Here is a 21,284-nt window from a genome sequence, read left to right on the forward strand (position 1 = left end):
ATGAAACATAAAATAAAACCACTGCGCAATGTTAGCTCAATTCTCCTAACTCTTCAACCTTTCCTTTTTGCAGCTGTTGCCTAACATCCAAGATAGAGAAGGAGTTGCACCGAGGATGACAGGTGGCCAAGAGGAAGAACGTTACCGGTAAGTCTTACCTGTCTTCTCGCAGCCAGATGTGTCAAATTGTAGAATCAGCAGAAGGCAGATGGGGCCCCAGAGCTGCATGGCAATTTGCCTCTAGAAAATATTTATTTCTAAGTCAACCCAGTTTTGTCAGTGCTTAAGGGAGAGAAAACCAATCACTTGGAGAAGTTGATTAGGTTTTGAAAGATTAGATTTCTGAGCCTGCTCTGCTTCAACGGAAGTTCTTTTCCTGTATTTAAATGAAACATGATTGCTTTTCAGGCAGGGACATGGGGAAATCATAACGTTAACCTTGGGTGGTCAAGCATTCACCCCTTGAGTGTATCATTTTATTGATAGGTGGATTTGATTTATATGCCACCCATCTCATCCTATAAAACAATTAGGGACTTCCTTGGTTAGAGGCAGGCAGAATTTGGGGATCCTTTGGGAAGTTTGAAGAACAATAGAGAGATGCTATCACAAGGTAGTGGTCATGGAGGGCCCTAGCCATAATCTTCTCAGCTTTGGGTAGTCTTTTTTCTGCAGATTCATCTGAATCAAGATATTGTTTTTTCTGTCCTCACTTGTATTGGAATGCCAATGAAACCTCTCTGGAATGCACAGATATTCCAGACATGAAACTGTGCATCCCTTTTTTAAAAAATGCAAATAAAAATAAGAATGAGAAAGGGAGGTTGCTTACGAATGCTGCTTTTGTACAGCTCGTTTCTGGAAAGTAAACAAAAGTGTTTTACCTGGATAAAAAATCAGAACAGGTTTGGCAGCACTGACTCTGACTAACATGTTTTATTAAAAGGCATAAGCTTTTCTGAGCTACAGATCATGAATCAGCCCTGACTAACATTAGACCAGCCCCAAAACCTGAATCAATATTTGCTAAGGATGGGTGCAATCCCCAAACAACTGGAGCATCACTTGAATACCTTTAGCATTGACAAATTCACCATCAGTCAATTGCAAAAGGCAGCTTTACCTGGAACAACTTACATCCTGCGATGATATCTGAAACACCGTCAAACATCCATATCTGCCCATTCCACGCTCCTTGGGAAGAACTTGATAGGTGGACCAAAATGCCAAATCCAGGCTGGACATCTGCCTCACTGTGCAATGAAATAATTTGCCACATCAAAATCTCTTAGAAAAGAGATATGGAAGATTATTTCAATATTATTCAATATTCAATAAAGATTACTGCATTGTCTACTACCGCAGCTTATTCAGTGGTGGGATTCAAATAACAACTGGTTCTCTGCCCTAATGACCAGCTGGGTAGGCATGGCTCGGTGGTTATGTGACTGGGTCGGCGTGGCCAACTCAACATCACTCAGGTTGATGGGTGCTTGGCCTTAGCTGTTACGATGTATTAAGAGTTAACAGGAGAGGCAGTTTCTGTAAGCAGGACAATAAAATTTAGGCTAGAAACAACACCAGAATGTTTCCTTCCTGCCTTCCTTACAGGATTAGCCCTGTAAAATGGAAAAAAAAACAAAAGGAGATTTCCTCCAACAACCAGTTCTCTAAACTGCTTAGAAAGTTAACAACCGGTTCTCCCCAAAAGGTGAGAACTGGCTGAATCCCACCAGTGAGCCAGTGGTGGGTTGCAGGTTAGCACGCCCTGGTACAGGCATACGAGAGCCTGCCCGGAGCACCGGATACCCACCCACCCACCCGCCCGAGCTCCTTACCTGTCTTTTAAGGCTTCCACACTTCTGTGCACGCGCATGGCACATACAGCCCGTGCGCAACGCTCCACAGAACAGCTGGAGCATCGCGGAGGCTTACGGAAGCGTCGCTGACAACCATACCAGTTGGAACGGGATCCTGAACCCACCACTGCACTGAGCCTATTTATATGCACAAAGCTGGAAAGATTCAACAGTGTGGAGACAGCGGTTCATGAAATTGACAGAAATTGTTGAGAATGGCCAAGCTGATTTGTTTGTTTAGGGAAAAGTCATTATCAACATGGGTTACCTCTCCTGCAGGAGCTGATTTGGTTGCTGATTTGCTTCCAGGTGTTGTTTCTGGGGTGGGGGTTATTATTTTATTATTTTAATTCTTTGTATTTCTTTTATATTGTGTTTTTATTTCTTGTAAGCCGCTTTGAGTCACTGTGAGCCAGTAGGCAGCAAGAATTTTCCAAATAAAATAAATACTCATCCATGACCGGAAACTCCTTAGGGACTTTTTGCATAAAAAGAAAAGAGTTTTGAGGCTTAGAGTTTGATATTAGCAAGAATAAGTTCAGAAAGAAGGGAAAAATTTAATCTTAGAGAGAGACGTTTGATTAGAATTATGTTTATAACTGCAAATGGGAAGCTTGGAAATTACTTCTTTATATTTCTTTGTATGCGTTTTGTTCCTTTATTTCCTTTTTCTATTTCCTTTTTTCTTTCTCTTTCCCCCCCTTTTTCTTTCACATTTACTTTTTTTTTTAATTGTACTTCCTTTGCAGAACGAATCCTTTTATAGCTTGGAACTTCTGTGCAGAAAAAGGCAATGGGATTTCAAAACGGTGGCTCAACGTGGTGTCTCAAGACCTTCTCTTATCTTGGTTGTCCTTTTCTCAAATCATGAGAGAAGGGGGATAAGAGAAACAGCCTCCCAAATTAGGGTTTGTTTTTTTTCACAGTTGTTGCCTCTTTTCCTAGTAAATCACATTTTAAAAAATGTGAACCTTCTGGTTTTCTTGCTTTGCTTTCAAATTGTATGAAGGTGAAATGGAGGTTTTTGCCACTAGCCGAAAATGGTGAAATTCCACGCCAGGTAGAATGAGGGATGATCGTGTTTCCCGCAGCTATTTTGTCAAGACCCTTTGACCCCCACATAACTCTTTAGGTCTCTCTCTCTATAAAAGAAAAAGATTAAACTAAGGGCAGCTTTAGAAGTATTCACTCCGCAAGCCACCAAAATGAATTTCAAAACTAACTGTGAAGCTAATTCAGCACCTGAACTCCCAGTAAGTAGTTTCATTTTTTTGTTGTTGTTCTATAATGCTCAAACTGGGAAACTGCATTTGGCAAATGAGAGATATAAAGAATAAAATAGTGCAATTAAAGGGCTATTGCTAAAACCACTCTTGGTGCTCTTGAGCAGTTATCCCACCACTATTAACTGGGCTTTTTAAAAGTCATACAAATGCTAATTTATCAAATGGGCTTCTCTGTTCTAATCAAACTGCTTATTTTGTCTTAATTTATCCATACATCTTTGGAGAGAGGAGTTGGCAGTGAGGAAGGATGGAGCTGAGAAAGAGTTGTTGACTATCAATAGTAAACAATTGTATTTCTTAGTCTAATCGGCTATCCAAAGCAGTTGGGTGGAGAATAAGCGCTCAAAGCAAGTGAACCTTAGAATGAATATATTCATAACACTCAAGCCATTGTCTTTTTAATGGACACTTGAAAAGGAAAATAGCACCAAGAATTCCACAGTTCAACCCTGAGCTACTTATCTTGAAAAGGAAGATAATTTGCTCAACTCTTGCCTTTCTTAGCTGGTCCTTATTTTAAAGGATTATTCCATTTTCCCCATTAATATATAATATTATTTACAGATAGTCCTCGACTTACAACAGTTTGTTTGGTGACCATCCAAAGTTACAATGGCACTGGAAAAAAGTGACTTATGACCAGTTTTCACACTTATGACCATTGCAATATCCCCATGTTCATATTTGGATGCTTGACAACTACTATACGTATATTTATGACGGTTGCAGTGTCCTGGGGTCGTGTGATCCCCTTTTGCAACATTCTGGGGAAGTCAGATTCCCTTAATAACCGTGTTACGAATTTAAGAACTGCAGTGATTCACTTAACAAATGTGGCAAGAAAGGCCGTAAAATGGGGCAAAACTCACTTAACAAGTTTCTCATTTAGCAACATAAACGTTGGGCTCAAGTGTGGTGACAAGTCAAGGACTGCCTACATTAAGAAAGGATGTTTCCAGTTTGCTCAGGTTATTAAGGATTAAGGTTATTAAAAGGTTGGGTTTGCAGAAGTAGTTTCCTGCAATTTGGTGCCCTCTTTTGTTTCCTGCATAAATGGCCACCTGAGTAGAAAAAGATGGGTGATATTTGGAAGGGCAATGCAATCCCAAGTTGCATTAACAGGGGGATACAATCAAGATCAAGGGAGGTGCTAATACCACTCTATAAAGCCTTAGTAAGAAGACCACACCTAGAATACTGCATCCAGTTTTGGTTACCACCCTATTAAAAAGATGTTCCAGTGGTGGGATTCAAATAATTTAACAACCGGTTCTCTGCCCTAATTATTTCTCCCAACAACCAGTTCACCAAACTGCTCAGAAAGTTCACAACAGGTTCTCCCAAAGTGGTGCGAACTGGCTGAATCCCGCCACTGGTTGAGGCTCTAGAAACAGTGCAGAGAAGAGCAACGAAGATGATAGGGGACTGGAGGCTAAAAGGTATGAAGGACAATTACATGGCTAGTCTAGTGAAGGACCAGGGGAGACATGATAGCAGTGTTCCAATATTTGAAGCGCTGCCACAGAGAGGAGAGGGTCAAGCTATTTTCCAAGGCATCTGAAGGCCAAACAAGGAGTAATGGATGGAAACTGATCAAAGAGAAATTCAACCTGGAAATAAGGAGGAACTTTCTGACAGTGAGAACAATCAACGCGTGGAAGAGAAGTTGCCTTCAGAAGTTGTGAAAGCTTCATCACTGGAAGCTTTCAGGAAGAGACTGGACTGCCATTTGTCAGAAATGATGTAGGGTCTCCGGCTTGGGTGGAGGGTTGGACTAGATAACCTACAAGGTCCCTTCCAACTGTTATTGTGTTAAAAGGGGGTAGAATAACATTCTTCTGAACTCCATTTACCAGCTAAGCTGCTGACTCTTTCCGCAGGGATTCAAATTTATCCCCAGAATCTCAAAAGACAGAAAGTATGTGTTTCTCATCTCCTCGGTGTTGGTGCTTCTGACAGCAATAATTATTGCAGCCATTCTCATTGGAGTTTATATTACTCAGCAATACACTGAAAGGGTGAGTAAGACCTATAAATGCTTAGTCCTTGACTTACAGGCACTCATTTACTGATTGTTTGCAGTTACAACAGCACTGAAAAAGTGACTTATGACTAGTTCTTGCACTTACAATCCTTGCAGTGTCCCTACGTGACTTAAAAATTTGGGACTTAGCAACGGGCATGTATTTATAACGGCTGAGGCTTCCCAGGGCTTATCATTTGCGATCTTCTGAGCAGGCTACCAACAAGCAAAGTTGGTGTGGGAAGCTGGAATTCACTTAATAACCATGTGATTCATTAAACAACCATGGCAATGAAAGTTCGTAAAATCGGGCACGACTTACTTAACTGCCTGGTTTAGCAAGAGAAATTCTGGTCCCAGTTGTAGCCATAAATTGAGGATTACCTATATCCCTGATAGTGGACCTATGGCACGCAGGCCAGAGGTTGCATGCATAGCCCTCTCTGTGGGCAGATGTGCCGTTGCCAGCTGCTCTTAAGGTTTCTGGTGCATGCATGCGCGCCAACCACCTAGTTGCGCCAGAGCAGCAGAAACTCAAAGACCATTTGCCCGGCACGCGCATGCGCTCTGGCCAGCTGGTCTTTGCGTTTACGGTGCTCTGGCATGCATGAAGACCAGCTTCCCAGTGTGGATGTGTGTGCTAGAAACCTAAGGACCAGGTGGCCGGTGCATGCACATGAGCCAGCTGGTCTTTGGATCTCTGGTGCTTCAGCGCTTGTACATGCACGTACGTGAGTTCTGGTTTGGGCACTCGGTGCCAAAAAGGTTACCCATTACTGACCTCTGGAGTGCCAGGTTCGGATGACCCCCTTGAAATGAATTATGCCAACGAAGAACAATACACAAAAGGCGCTTCCTAGTGGTGTCTTGTCTCCTGTGCAGATCTTCAAAACCATCAGCAATGGAAACGATGGTCAGAGAGTAGAGCGGACCATGATGCTGAACAACCAGGAAAGATTGGCTGCCTTTTTGATCAAGACCAATAAGACTTCGGCAACAGTTGTCTATGATTACAAACACGTAAGAAATATTCCCAACCAAATGCCGGGAGCTCCCGTCCTTGCTCCAGTTCCTGCCTACCTAGCAGTTCAAAAGCATGCAAGTAGATAAATAGGTATCACTTTGGTGGGAAGGTCACAGCACTTTTTGATATCACGCCAGGCACATGATTGCAGAAATTTCTTTGTACAGTGCTGGCTCAATGGCCTTGAAACAGAGATGAGCCCTTGCCCCTAAAATTTACAGGGACTCCTTTTGACTTCAGAGTTGAGGGGCATCCCTAGACATTGAGTCTAACTTCCTAATCAATGCAGAAATCCAAATTAAAACATCACTGGCAGACACGCTGTCTTGCCTTTGCTTGAAAATAGCTAATAAAAGGGGGTCTACCAGCTCTTGAGATAGTCAGTTCCATGGTCTAATATTTCGCTAACATTTACAGTCTCAAAATCCTTTCATTTATTCTGAGCGTGCTGGTTCTATTTTTGCTCCTAGCATCTGATTGGCATCCGACTTCACGATCAAAAACAATGCTCAGTGGTGGCAATGGATTCAATTGAAGTTCCCAGTTTAAATGAAGTCGCCCACAGAATTGAACATTTTGATGAACAGGTGAGAAAGAAGAGATGGGGAGAATTGCTTGTTGCCTTCTTTGTCAATTAATATGATGTAGAAGGGATAACCTAGCAAGGATTTGTAACAATTTAAGTGTCACTTAAGTCAGATGGGTGGTATAGAAATTTGATTAATGAATAAAAATAAAACAACAGCCATCAGGATTACTTTGCCCGAGAACAGATATGCTTGTTCCCATCATATCAATGATCATAGCAAATCACTACAGTAGGAGTTGCATTCACACATAACATGAAGGTCATTTCCCAGTTGTTAGCACAATGCTGGCATAGCAGGGAAGTTTTGCAAATGCAGAACTGCTAGTATGTTATAAGCTTTCCAAAAACAACAAGATTCTTGTAATGGCAGCTGGGAAGTTCTGCAAACTTTTCAGTCTATCCTTTTCTATTTGTTGCTACAACCTTTCCTGATGTAGCATCTCCTCAGATAGTGATAGATAGGTAGGTAGGTAGGTAGGTAGGTAGGTAGGTAGGTAGGTAGGTAGGTAGATAGATAGATAGATAGATAGATAGATAGATAGATAGATAGATAGATGATAGATGATGGATGGATGGATGGATGGATGGATGGTGTGGCATGCTAGCATTTTTCTTTTTGTGAAGAAATAGGTCAATGTTCCAAATACAAGTTTAGAACTACTGTATCTGCGTAGTGGTCAGAGATGCTTGTGATTGGTAGAAAAAACGAGGGATGCGCCCTGTTGAATCCCAAAGAATTGTGGTTACTGAGGACAATGAATAAGCATTGTTTTGGCTGAAAATTCTCTGTGTACACCTCCTGAATGAATGACTGTTGTCTGCAAGATTCATAAGGATTGGTTGAGTTCATAAGGTCGTGGTATCCGAACATATTTTTAACAGAACTTTTAAAAGCTAGTAGGGCAACCTGATCCATATAGCCAGCAATTGTAATTCCTCTATGCATTGATATAACGAAACAGGAAGAGAAGTGAGGTGAGAGATACCAACAACTGAGCTACATATATTATCCAGTATAAATCTTTAAATAGTCAACAACAGAGATCAGCTTTGGGTTCATTTTACACTGGGTTGAGGTTGGTTTATTGACAATGTCTTGAGGACAAAATATAACAATATGAGAGCTATCCTAGCAGCCATGGACTTCTACACCAAAAGAATCTCCCAAGTCAAGGAACCGGATCGTTTCTTTGCCGTTGAAGAAATTAAGTTCCAATGCATTCTACCAATTTGTTCATAAGCCATTTCATCTTCTTTCATAAAGGATTCAGAAAGCAACGGCTCGGTCTACAGCTTCAAGCAGGGAAAACTAGCTGTTCGTACCACTCTTGGAACAACTATAAATATCCTTTGTGGTGATATCCCTATCTACTGGGCTGAGGTAAAACACCGCTTACCTTTGAATGATGTACTTTCTGGAAACTTATAGCATTTATAATAGATGGTTGAAATAAGACCTCCCTACTTTGGATAAAAGGAGAAAGACGCTTTATAATCTAAACTCATCACTTCCTTACTTGCATGGAGGAACGAGGCAGCCCCATTGTGAAGTTAGACCAGGGTTCCTCAGCTTTGAGCCCTCCGGATGATAGCATAGATGCAATTGTCTTTCACCCGGTGAAAGTTGCCCATAGCAACCAGTGTCCTCCATGCCACACCCGTGCAAATAGCACCTCATTCATCACATTCGCAACAGATAGCAGAGTGTTCTGTTCGGTCCTTCTCAACTTCAGTTTCAAACCTTTATTGTCAATGCACAACATGGGTACAATGAGATTGGCTGTGCACACAACACAAATACATCTCAATAACTCAATAACTGTATACAAAAAGTTGTATACTAGGCTTCAGGTGAGAACTTTGCAAGTCGGGGTTGGTCTATCCCCCCCTCCTGCATTTTTATTAGTCTGCTCTGTGATGTAGACAGTATCTCTTCTGGGGAAATTGGGCTCAGGAGATACCCAGTTTATTATTTCTCTGATTTTCAACCTTTATACTGTTGACTTAATTTGAGGGTGGGTGGGGTTGGGAATTAAGCCTGGTGAATACAGTAAAAGGATAGGGCGAATGGAGATGTTTTTAATTCTTTCAATGCCGTGTTGTCATTAGTTTGAACGTCTCACTTCTAGTCTATCAGCAGTCTCTGATTCTACTTGGTACTTCCTTTCCTGTAGAGTTGTCTTCCATGGACTCATCCAGTTCTGAGGAGATCATACTTGAGGAAAGACGCACAATCTTAGAGAAAGGCACTTCTTTGCTCCAATAATGATTTTCTTCTTTTGCAGAAACAACAGAAGGAATCACGAACCGTCTGTGTCGGAATGATAAATGTTTGCATTAAGTAAATCCATTCTTACTTCCATGTTTTCTACTTTGGCCATTCCATATATGTAAAAGTCCATAATTCTTGATATCATGCTAACTTCCAAACACAATGCTGCCAGAAGAACAATACATCCTTGTCATACAGTGATTCCTCTCCACTGACATTAATTTCCTCAACGAAAGAACGAAAGTCCAGTTGCCCTTTGAAGAAGCACCTTTGAAACTACGGTCATTAACAATAATCTGGTGAATTTCATTCCTAAAGATGAAGAATAAAAGACAGTCTTGAGGTCCACACAAGTGTTTTGTCTACTCGCCTGGTTGAACAAACACGACAATCTCAGGATCGGGGCTAGTTGTAGGAATGATGTGACTTCCAGCCCAGCATCTGGAGACACACATAGCATCTTGTCAATGCAGTGGATGCAAATTCTAACACCTTCAACTAAGCACGATCATGAGAGTCAAGTGCCTTTGAAGAATTCTAGGGAAGAGGAAAAACATCGGCAAACTTTGTGCTGCCTATCAACGTCATAAACCCCACCTATATTCCTACAGATGAGAATGTGGTTAGGAAAATATTAGAATGTGCAGAAATGAACAGACTGACGCTTGCTATAAAAGAGAAAGAACAAACGGAATATTACATGACATGGGAGTTATTTTATAGATGGTTGGAGAATAAAAGTAGAAGTGAGAAATAGAGACTAATGAAATAAAGAATATATGTTAAGATAGAGATGTAAACAATATGATGATGATTAGATATGATTGTTAAGATGACCATATTCAATATATTATGTTTTCATTATAAGATACATGTTCAGAGGGACAAATGAATAGACTTATAATGCTGATTATTAATATTGTAAGATTACAGAATTATCATTAATGCAATGAATATTGTAAATTTTGATTGTAATTGTACAGAGACATTTGTACCCAGGTGATACACTGTTTAATGGAAGATAATAAGATCAAGTTAAAAAGCAAAAATAATATTTTTTTAAAAAAACCTATATGTATGCATCATACTAAAACCTAAATAAAAGACACTAAAATACATATATCACACTAAAATCTAAATAAGGCATAATGTTGAAGGTCAGTGGTAACCCTATGCTGCAAACAACCGTGCTTCTCAACTTCAGCAACTTGAAGATGGGTGGACTTCAACTCCCAGAATTCCCCAGCCAGCATTGAATTCTGGGAGTTAAAAGTCCAATTTGGAAGTCAAGTGTTGTAGTTAAGAAACACTGGTCTACAAGGGTTAATCTCACCAGTCTACAAGGGCTTATCTCATATACACGATACTTGCACAAGACAACATAGTTATAATGCTAAACGTTATAACTTAGCAGAAGAAAGAATCCAGCTTAGGTTCATCTCTCAGCAACCTTTCTGATTTCCCTATTTAATTGTAAAAAAAAAAAAAACCTGTTACGAAACCCGGAATCACCGACTCCACTTTCTCCTCTCTACTATGGTCTGTTATCCATGCAAGCGAGGAAAGAGGATACATGGCGGAGGGGCGGAGGGGCGGAGGGGGCGGGGCGGGAGGCACTCTAGGATCTAGACTCGTTGCTGTGTGTGTGTGTGTGTGTGTGGAAGGAGATGCCGCTCCTTCCGGCGCCGGTTGCTCTCCTCTCCCGCCGTGAGGTAAGCGGGTTTCGCGCCGCCCGCGGCGGCGTTGACTGGGCGGGAGGCTCCGCTCGCGAGGCCGGGACTTTTGACTGGGCTGGGGATGGTGGTGGTGGCGGCGACTGCAGGCGGGTTGGGGCTGTTTCGCGACCCTCGTCGCCTACTGGGCGCCCCGGCTGTGGCTCAATGGCCGCCCTCGCCCCTCCGCCTGCTTGGAAGGGGAGCTGCTCCCGAGTTTCTCCTCAGTGCGGGTGTGTGTGTATGTGTAAAAGCGGAGCTGCTCCCGAGTTTCCGTCTGCAGTTGTGTGTGTGTGTGTAAAAGAGGAGCTGCTCCCAAGGTTCCCCTCAGTACAGGGGTGTGTGTGTGTCTCGAAAGGTTGCTACCCCCCCCTTTCATTTCCCCGCTTTGCAGCACTTGCAAAGGGGCTCCGGTGGCACCCTTGGACTGGCAAAGGCTTGCACTAAGCTATAAATTGACTAAGCTATAAATTGTGGCTTGCAAGCTCCCCCCCCCCTCCGAAGATTTCCATATGAATCCGAACCCAAACACCAAACAGAAAGGGATCCCTTTTTGGTTTAGATCAGGGACGAGCAATTAATTGGGGGAAGCACGAGAACCTGGGACCCTGATTTTTCCTACTGTTTTCTTTTGTATTTTGTATTATAAGCTAATAAAAACTGTGAACAGTGAGAAACTGGGACGGTTGTGGAGGGCTGAACCCATAGGCTGAACTGAAATCTGCTCCCTTTTATATGTGTGTGTGTGTGTGTGTGTGTGTGTTGTATTTGTGCTGATAAATAAAGGGAGACTAGTATAGATCTATTTCAAACTATTTAGCTCTCATATTTGGGCATACCAGGGGTTGTAACATACATACATACATGCACATACACACACACACACATTGTGTGTATGTGTGTGTATATATATATATATCACCCAGTAAATTACCTAGTTTTGATTAGCTGCTACGAATACATGTTGCGTCTTATTTACATTTGATTTCTAATATCAGAGACCAGACAAGGACAGCCAAAGGGCCACCAGATGTGATTTAAGAGCAGTAAAATACCTCTGTCTGGTTTAGCCCAATCTGTGAATGGAGTGTAATCTGACCGATTCTCTTTGCAGTGAGACACGTTGGCTGTTTTCTTGGGATGTAAGTAGGGAGAACAGATTCATTGGAGAAAACGGCAGATTAGGGATCTAAGCCGCCTGCCAAAAGACAATGTTTTGATTATTGGTCTTGAAAATCCAGAAGACATCATATATTGAAGTTAAAAATATATATAAAAAATAAAACCCTTGCCAATTTGTGTGTGTTTGGGGTGGAATGTGTTGGAATGTGTGTGTCTTTTTGAAGTTGGTGGTTTCTCCGAACTGGTAGAGGGTTTCTTTTTTAATCAGGAAGTATGGAAATTTTGTAATGGCACACTATTTGTCAGCATTAATCAAGGTCGAAACCAGATAGTTCCTGCATCTCAAAAATTCTTTCGGTTCCTGCTTTTCATCTCAACAGATCATGTTTGGCAACTAACTAACTTCCCAGAAATGCGGGGTGGGGTGGGGGATTTAATGTTGATTTGGTGTGGTAAAAGTATGAACCAGGAAGTAAGAGTTCAGAGTTCAGTTGGTTTATAAATGCCTTGGATTTAAATCCTTCATGTGTGAATAGATTGTCCTGGACTCCAGAGTGACTCCTTTGGGGGATGATCTGTATGTGGTGCAGAGTGCAGAGTGATTTGCACTCTGATGATTAAGGCTTTCTATTATTAGCTTTACAGCTAGTCTCTGATCTGTAACTTAAGGACAGTAAAACTGATTCATACTGCGGTTGCTGTTGGATCCAACACACAAAGCCAAGAGGTGTGGTGGATGCACCTTTACATTGCTCATTGCTCTTTTATCAATCTTTGCAGCTTGCCATATTTTCCCAAAGGTGTTTTTTTCGAGAGGCAACTGGACTTTCTGTTTTTTCTTTAAAGACATTTCTCTTCTCATCCAAGAAGCTTCCTCAGAGCTGAAGAAGCTTCGTGGATGAGAAGCGAAATATCTTCAAGTCCAGTTGCTTCTCGAAAAAAACATCTTTGGGACAAACAAACATGACCTAGATGACTGAGAATTTCCATAGACATTTGGAGATTTAGCTTTCCACATTATGTGCCTTGGGATTGATCAGTATTTTGACTTTTTGCGTATGAGTCATGATTTCTGGAAATTCTGCATCGTGATCTACAAATCATGGTTAAAGATCAACATACAATGGAGATTAAACTATGTATGCTTGTTTACTAGGCATTTTGATTTAGACTACCATTGGTACACTGCACCGTAACCTTCCAATTTCGTGTCTCTGTGTTTGTCTTCAAATCATTTTTGACTCCTGGCAATTGCCTAGAGAGGTCCCTGAAGATTTCTTGACAAGATTTTCAGAAGCGATCTGCCATTGTCGTTTTCCTTTATACCAAACTGGTCTCCTTCCCCAATAAGTGTTCTATAAATGTTTTATTATTTATTTATTTATTTATTTATTTATTTATTTATTTATTTATTTATTAGCGCTTATAGACCGCCCCCTCTCCCAAAAGGGACTCTGGGCGGTGTACAGTCCGTAGCAAAAATATAACAAGTTAAAATTATTAAATAAATAGATATGTGAGGAGGATAAAAGATATGCCAAACTGTACAGCTGAATAAATAAATCAGGATATACAAAATTTGAAATCCCAATATCCTGTAAAATTAAATTTAAAAGAGACAATCCCTCTAAAAACCAATAAAAGTGTGTATGCCAGGAGGAAAACGTTATAATTATGCCAGACCAGCCAGTCGGAACAGGTGAGTCTTCAATTTCTGTCGGAAGGAGCGGAGGTCAGTAGTGGTTCTAATGTCGGGGGGGAGGTCATTCCAGAGGGTTGGGCCCATCACAGAGAAGGCCCTACTCCTCGGTGTCGCCCGTTGGCATTGCCTAGTGGACGGCACCAGGAGAAGCCCCTCCCTGTGAGAGCGAATTGGCTGCAGGGATGTGTGTGGGAGGATGCGATCCCGCAGGTAGCTAGGCCCTGTGCCATGGAGCGCTTTAAAGATGGTAACCAGAACCTTGAAGCGCACCCGAAAGACCACAGGCAGCCAGTGCAGCTCGCGCAGGAGAGGTGTTACATGGGAGTACCTTGTACTCCCCATGACTACCCGCGCGGCTGCGTTCTGAACTAGCTGCAGTCTTCGGGCGCGTCCCAAGGGGATTGGTCAATCACTCCAAATTTCCCAGCAAGCATGGAATATCTGGGAATTCTTTCCCTCCTAGCAAGATGATGGCAAATATAGAATACAACTTTTGACTTGCGCTTGGTTTTCAAAACAAAAAGAGGAAGGAGAATAGAATGTTGCCAAAGTTGCTGGTGAAGCCCTTAACTCTAAACAGCAAATCACATTTAATCTACAAGAAGTCACTACCCTATTTCTCAAATCACATCTGAGGACTTACGCAACTTTTTGATGAGAAGACCTCTTGCCAAGATGTTTAATATCCGAAGAACAGGGATACAACCCTTATTCCTGGCATTCCTAAACTAATCCAGCTTTTATTCTAGAGCAGTGTTTCTCAAACTTGGCGACTTTAAGTCCTGTGGACTTCAACTCCCAGAATCCCCCAGCCAGCATAGCTTAAAGTCCCCAAGTTTGAGAAACACTGTTCTAGAGTTTTAGGCTGTTTGTTGAGTGTTTGCTGAATTAAAGGACAACTTGCCTTCAGAGATTTTTACATAAATTTATCTTTCTCATTTTTTTTTCATAAGCTCCCTTTTAATCTGGTCTTTTTATCCTTTGTTAGCAGTCTCATAAAAGGATTGAATCAGTGTGTTCTGTAGTAATTAGTTTGTGGAATTGACCGGGGCTATCTCAGAATGAAAAAGTGAGACCTCAAGGTAAAATAGAATTATAGATAAAATGGAGGAAAACTGCAAGAGAAAAATGCCCCTATAGGTAAAGATGTACCTGGCAGATCTGGGTGTGCTGCTTCTGTTATTGTTATGTGTCATTACAGTTTTACATTTGTAAAGAGTATTTTATCCTATGGTAACATCTAACTAAGTATATGAATAGGGTACAAGGTAGCACTGCTTTGGCCCTTGATCAGCAGGTGAAGTCATTAGAAATAATGGGCTTAAAATTGAGTTCACAACCTTCGGAATGCTGGTCAGTGTCCGTATTAAAAGCTTGTGCATCTTCTCTTGCTTGGAGAATATAGCTTCCTGATATAAAACTTTTTTCATCCTAGAAACTGGATGGCTTCTAATGTGAATCTCAAGCTGCACAAAGGAATTCTGCTGGAGGACGGCATGCCAGCTGCAAAGAAGCCTAGGTAGGTGGGATACTTTCAAATGGATCTCTGTAGTTGCTGAATTGGAAGTGAAAATAAATTTTGGCCACTTCTCTGGCATGTGTGGGGAGATATTCTTCAAAGAACAGTTTTCCAGACTGAAATTTCCTCAGTCCAGTAGGCAGTTCTCTTTCTGTTTTCATTTCTCACGGGGAATACTTTCTTTAGGTCAGTTTCTATTTTTCCTCTGCTTTTGGTTCAGTGTAGCTAACCTTGCAAATATAACTATCAGAATTGTTAAGACTGTACAGATCTATCTCTGCTATCCTTTATAGAACTGTAAGCATTCTGGCTGTTTCCCAGTCATTAGTTCACAAAACAACCTACTTCATGGCACTCTTTGGAAGATGAATGGAAAGGATCAAGTACTTAGGCTCCTAGGAGAAAAGGCAAGAGAGAAATGTAGTCATTAATTATGCTCATATCTTCCCTTCTGTCCTCTTTGGTTGTAGGAAACTCCTGCCAAGTTTAAAATGCAAAAAGCCCCAGGATCTAGTCCTAGTGATTGGAACAGGCATCAGTGCAGCAGTGGCTCCACAAGTGCCAGCCTTGAAGTCTTGGAAGGGCTTAATCCAGGCCCTGCTGGATGCTGCGATTGATTTCGACCTACTAGAAGAGGAGGAGAGGAGAAAATTTCAGAAGTGTCTCGAGGACAATAAAAACCTCATCCATGTTGCTCATGATCTGATCCAGAAACTGTCCCCTGTGAGTTGAGGCACCCAGAAGAGAATCTTTTGCAGGCTTGAAATAAAAGATGTGCTTAAAATAGCTGAGCTGCAGATGGATGGATGGCTCTGCAAAATTCCAGCTGTCCGGTTGAATGTCATTGGCAGAAATGCTTTGTGTTGAAACCAGAAGCATAGTTGACTCACTCACTTCCAGTAAGGCTAATGGTCCTGTTTTGAGTTCCATCCTCAAAGGAAGTTGAGCATTATGGCTGCGCTTCCTCTAATAATGTCACTGTGACACACATCCCTCTGCTCATGGTCTTTTAATCAGTAGCATTAAAATGTGCCTCCATAGAAGATCTCCACACCTTACTTTTAAAAGAACTAAAATTGGGTGGAGAGAAGAAGCTGGGCATCCAAATTAATTTGATGATAGTAATCTATGTCAGGTTAAGGTATGGAGTCTGGTGATGCATGTCACCTTTTCCCAATCTGATGCCTTTCTTGTGTGTCCTCTCCAGTAACCACGTTATTTAGGATGATGAGAATTGGAGTTCAGCACATCTGGGAGGCTACACTGCTTGGGGCACGTGGCATGAGATTCTGATCTTGGTGTGTCTTGTTTCCTTTGCAGCGCACAAGCAATGTCCGTTCTTCATTCTTCAAAGACTGCTTGTATGAGGTCTTTGATGACCTGGAGTCCAAGATGGAAGACACGGGGAAGCGGCTCCTGAGGTCAGTGCTTCACCTGATGGAGGACGGTGCCCTTGTTCTGACCACCAACTTCGATAACTTGCTGGAAATTTATGCAGCTGATCAAGGGAAACAGCTTGACTCTCTTGACCTCACTGATGAGAAGAAGGTAACTCTGTCCTTTTTCTTGTCCTAAGAGCAGTTACGTCTTGTGGAGCAGTCTCCCATGAAAAAAGTTCAGTATAAGTCAAAAGTGGTAGGATTTGGAAACTGCACTAAGCCAAAAGCAAATAAACCGTTTTGTGGCTTAGCTTGATACATGAACACTTGTCAAAATGCACATTGCTTGCCTTGGTTCTCTCCCCAATAGTGAAATTCCAAATGAAAACTTTGCTCTAGAGCAGTGTTTCTCAACCTTGTCAACTTGAAGATGTCTAGACTTCAACTCTCAGAATTCCCCAGCCAATTCTGGTTGGGAAATTCTGGGAGTTGAAGTCCAGACATCTTCAAGTTGACAAGGTTGAGAAACACTGCTCTAGAGAATCTATAAACTACTGTTGATAGCTGAACACCAAAATGTTGTATATTTGTATCAATTATAGAAGTTCCGTACTATCCAAAAAGCAATAAAAATATAACGTCCCTGAAATTACACATTTTATAGTCTCGGTTCTACTTCTGAAATCTTGGAAACAAAGTTTGGGAACAAGAACGAGACCGCAACAGAGAAATGAAAGGGAAATCAAAGTGTTGAAGTAACACATGGTGATCATGAAGTTGCTATGGATTCTAGAATGGGGATGTACCCTTCCAGCTGTTGTTTCACTGCAATTTTCATCCTAGATGCTTATATTGAATAGGTCCTTGAGTGGGCACAGGAGAAGAGGAAGCTGAGTGTACTTCATATCCATGGAGTCTACACAAATCCCAGCGGAATCGTGCTTCATCCTGCTGGTTACCAGAACGTCCTACGCAACGTGGAAGTTATGGTGAGACTGGCAGCTTCTTTTTAAATGTGGTTGACTTTGGAATAAAGATTGTTTGCAATTTTTGATGTGTGAGTTTATAAACATTTAGAAATAGCCATAGTGTTGGAGCGGCACATTTGAAATTGGAAGGGGAGAAGGAGATAATGTATCAAGATTCCTAACGACTCCCATCTCATCCCCAATTCTGCCCACCTTCAGTCTGCTATACTAGGCTGGAAATGTCTCCTAAACATACAGAGTTACTATTCCATATCATTTGGTAGAGAATCAACACTTTGAATCCTGTTTGTTTTTTTCAAAAATAAAAACCCTCTTTTAATCAGACAGGCTAGGGAAAAAAAAGGTGGGGGGGACCAGAATTGGTCAAACCAAGTCACAGTTTCTGTGTTTATCTGCAGGGTTGGTTCTGATTTGTTCCTGGCTTGCGTGAGACACGAATGGTTAAGATAATCATGTCTTAACTTTCTCTGTAGACCTTCAGTTCCTATTTGTCTCTGGTCTGAGCTCCTCCAGAACAGGCACAGGTTGAGATTTAGAAATGGCTCCATCTTTAGGTGGGAACTAATCCTTAGAATATTCTCTCAGTACCTTGTAGAAGGGTTTTTTCATCGTGCTGTCTTGTTAATATTGAATCATAATACTGTTTGTATGGGTATTTGCAATAGCCTTCAAGCAGATGCTTTCACTGCAATTATTTGAGGGAGTTGGCTTTTTACTCTTTTCATAAGCCTAACTTTTCCCTTTCTTATGAAGATAGAGACATTTTATCTTTTTGTTTGTGTGCTTTTGTCCTTTAAAGCGGGAGATCCAGAAGTTGTACGAAGCCAAATCTTTCCTGTTCTTAGGCTGTGGTTGGACTGTGGATGATACAACCTTCCAAGCCCTCTTCCTTGAAGCTGTGAAACACAAGTCAGATCTGGAGCATTTTATGCTTGTGCGTCGTGGAGATGTGGATGAATTTAAGAAGCTCCGAGAGAACATGCTTGACAAAGGGATTAAGGTCATCTCCTATGGGGAGGAATACTCGGACTTGCCAGAATATTTTGAGAGACTGGCAAATGAGATCTCCAACTGGAATCAAGCAGGTAAGGAAACCATTATTTTAAAAATGAATATTTTCCTATATTTATTGGGGGTTTTCAATGGTTGTATGCTGCCCAGAGTCACTTTTTTATGATAAATAAAAATAAATTTGTTTTCTAACAGATGAGTTTACTGGTGTGTCCAGAACTCCCAAAAATAGATCTTAGTCATTTCATAGATTTATCAAATTTAAAAATCTGTCTATCTCACTTTAGAGTGATGCTGGGTGGTATATGTCCTGGGTTCTTAGGTGTGCCCCCCCCCCCCCCGCCGCCATGGAGTTCTTTTTAATGCAACAGATGGGGATAATTTATGCAGCATTAACTGTGTTCTAAACAACATTTAAATGTAATGTAGGTTACAATGTACAACAATCAATATAAATTACATACACAGCTTAATCTGGTTCAGATTGTATTGGCCCTACCCACTTTTTATAAATTTAGACTCTGAGGTTTTCCAAGTAGAGATTTAGTTTAGGTGCTAAAAATGCTTCTGGATTTCTTTCATACATTCTTCAATTTTACACTCTGTTTTAAGATACCTTTTTTTTTCTTCCTCCCAGGTTCCCGACAGGGGGGACAACTGAATGGCACAAATTCTGTGCGCATTGAAAATAAAGGTACAGAACTTACTTAATATTCAGAATTCCTTGCAGTCAGCTGGGAAGATGAATCTTGCTAACCAGCAGCTACCACTCACACTAAAACTGTTTTTTTTTTACGTGTGGTAGAGGCTTAGGACTAAACATAGCAGAAAGTATCTTACAGGGGATGGAAGATGCCCTAGGAAGAACGGCAGTAGATGCTTCCCTGCTTCAAAACTCCCAATAAGCCAGATTAAGATGGGGGATTTTTTTTTGTGACGGTTCTGTGTTAGCAGAGAGAAAAATGAAGAAAAGCAATAAATCCAATGGTTCTTATTGCCACCGAACTAATTTAAAAACTTCTTTTGTTTCTTAGGGAGGAATACTTGTTAAAAAGGGAACTGCCATGTTTTACAGGACACCTTAGCCTAAGTAAACTCTCTGCAACCTGGTTTGGTCAGGTGAAACAGATTGCGTGTTTCCCGTGTGTAGAGTAACTAGGGTAATATCCAGGTATTTGTCCATTCATTTGCCAGAGATTGGACCAACTGGATGAGACCTACAGGACACATTGATATTGTTCCTGATTAATTAACACAGAAAAACACTCCAGATGGTTTAATAGACCCTGATGCTGAGGAACAGGAAGTACATTCCACGACGTTTTCCCGTTCTGTTCATTACAAGATCCCCTTGTGGAAAAAATAACCAGCCTGTTTAAGCATCGAGAATCCTTAGGGTATGAGAGGTATCACTTCTGCTTAGAGAAGTAATGAGATGCACGGAGGATCTGTATTTCATTTTACAGACTGGTCCTCTCACCCATCCCTCTTACAAGAGAGCGTTTCTCAAAGCTGCCATTAAGTTACCACTCCGTAAACCTGGGGCTCTACTAGAAGTATGTATGGTTGAGATAATTGGTGGTTTGCCATATGGTGGTAAACTCGAACCTGTGCCTTTTCAGTCTTCTGGGAGCTAGACGTTAATCCTGTTCGCCATTTTGTGTGGTTTCCAGCCAGCCCTTTTTATATGATTCTCCATATTCTTAGAATGTCTCCCTTCAGAAAGGACAGACAACAACGGAAGATACTCGGGGAGTAACTGAGAACACTTGGCATGTTGCCAGAGCAAGTGGTATGCGGGTCCTGTAGTTATATGACTGCATGGCTGGCTGAGGAATTCTGGGAATTGAAGTCCACACAACTTAAATGTTGCTGAAGTTGGGAAACATTGTAGTAGATTAAGCCATTATATCTCTTTCCAAGAGAGATTTCCCCAGAGATGAAGACATGTTTATTCAATCGGATCTCATTTTCTATTTAGGTTTTGTGTAAAAAAAACAATCCTGTCAAAATTGAGCTTATTACCTCTACTTTGATATTCTGTAAAAATTTGGACTGAGCCACATGAACATAAAAAAAAAAAGTGAAGGTCTAATTTTCTAAATCTTTTATCCTTTGTATAAATTTAAACCTGGGATTTTTAAAAAAACGTTCATCTGTCTCTGATTTACATGAACAGTGTGTAAATTATGGCTGCTGATCATGATGGTAAATCAGCCTAATATGAATACAGTACTATTGGTTGACTAACTCATGGTTTACATACTACCCAAATTCTGGGTTGGCACAATAGTGTACTAAAAGAATAGTTGACTAATTTGTGGTTTACCTGTTTGATGACTGCTGGTCTGAAGCTAGCTCAGCCAGACTTATTTAACTATGTTTTGTCTGCTTTTATACAGTATATTACTAAATTGTGACCTTTTAAAGCTATTGTTTACTGACCAATCTAATCTGGTAGTTTGTATGATACCAAGACAAAAATAAATCAAATGAAGGGTTGGTGCTTGTGTGTTAAGTTTGGTCTTTAATAGACGAAGTGGCAAAGCAACTGGATAAATAAGTTTTTGGATTTTTGTTACCTGTCCAGTGAGCAGGTGGCAGGACAGGGAATGTAGTCTTTATTCCTGCTTATTCAGATCTAACTACAGGCTTAAAGTAACATTGGGATGTATCCATTCTCAACAACAACAGCTTTATGAGTCCTGCTGCTGCAAAGCTGAAGGCCCTAAAATCCTACAGGTGGGTCTAGCAAGAATAGAACAGAAAGTGAGGAATCTGCACACCTAGAAAACCT

At 41.1% G+C, this 21,284-nt stretch overlaps 2 protein-coding genes across 5 annotated transcripts; both read left to right on the forward strand.

Moving 5' to 3' along the window:
* Positions 1-9,247, forward strand: LOC309396005 (gastrokine-2-like; the record flags this gene model as incomplete). The annotated part of the gene is made up of 7 exons (XM_081960715.1): positions 1-30; positions 97-147; positions 5,026-5,163; positions 6,051-6,188; positions 6,663-6,779; positions 8,046-8,162; positions 9,067-9,247. 7 exons carry the CDS (start codon positions 1-3, stop codon positions 9,124-9,126), a joined length of 651 nt encoding a protein of 216 aa, XP_081816841.1. The 3' UTR covers positions 9,127-9,247.
* Positions 9,248-10,650: 1,403 nt separating this feature from the next.
* On the forward strand, positions 10,651-20,989 carry FAM118B (family with sequence similarity 118 member B). 4 transcript variants are annotated; one of them, XM_081961308.1, is made up of 8 exons: positions 10,651-10,765; positions 15,025-15,108; positions 15,579-15,831; positions 16,429-16,656; positions 17,348-17,476; positions 18,276-18,561; positions 19,125-19,181; positions 19,682-20,989. In XM_081961308.1, the coding sequence occupies exons 2-8, from the start codon at positions 15,032-15,034 to the stop codon at positions 19,699-19,701; spliced, it is 1,050 nt and encodes a 349-aa protein (XP_081817434.1). In that variant the 5' UTR covers positions 10,651-10,765; positions 15,025-15,031; the 3' UTR covers positions 19,702-20,989. The 4 variants fall into 4 exon arrangements, with proteins under 4 accessions (XP_081817434.1, XP_081817435.1, XP_081817432.1 ...); XM_081961306.1 differs by lacking the exon at positions 10,651-10,765 and adding an exon at positions 10,926-10,998; XM_081961307.1 differs by lacking the exon at positions 10,651-10,765 and adding an exon at positions 10,953-10,998 and having other exon boundaries at positions 19,522-20,989.
* The last annotated feature ends 295 nt before the right edge of the window (positions 20,990-21,284 follow it).

Source organism: Natrix helvetica, assembly GCF_964273705.1.
Source record: "Natrix helvetica genome assembly, chromosome: 8".
In the NCBI taxonomy this organism is placed as follows: domain Eukaryota; kingdom Metazoa; phylum Chordata; class Lepidosauria; order Squamata; family Natricidae; genus Natrix; species Natrix helvetica.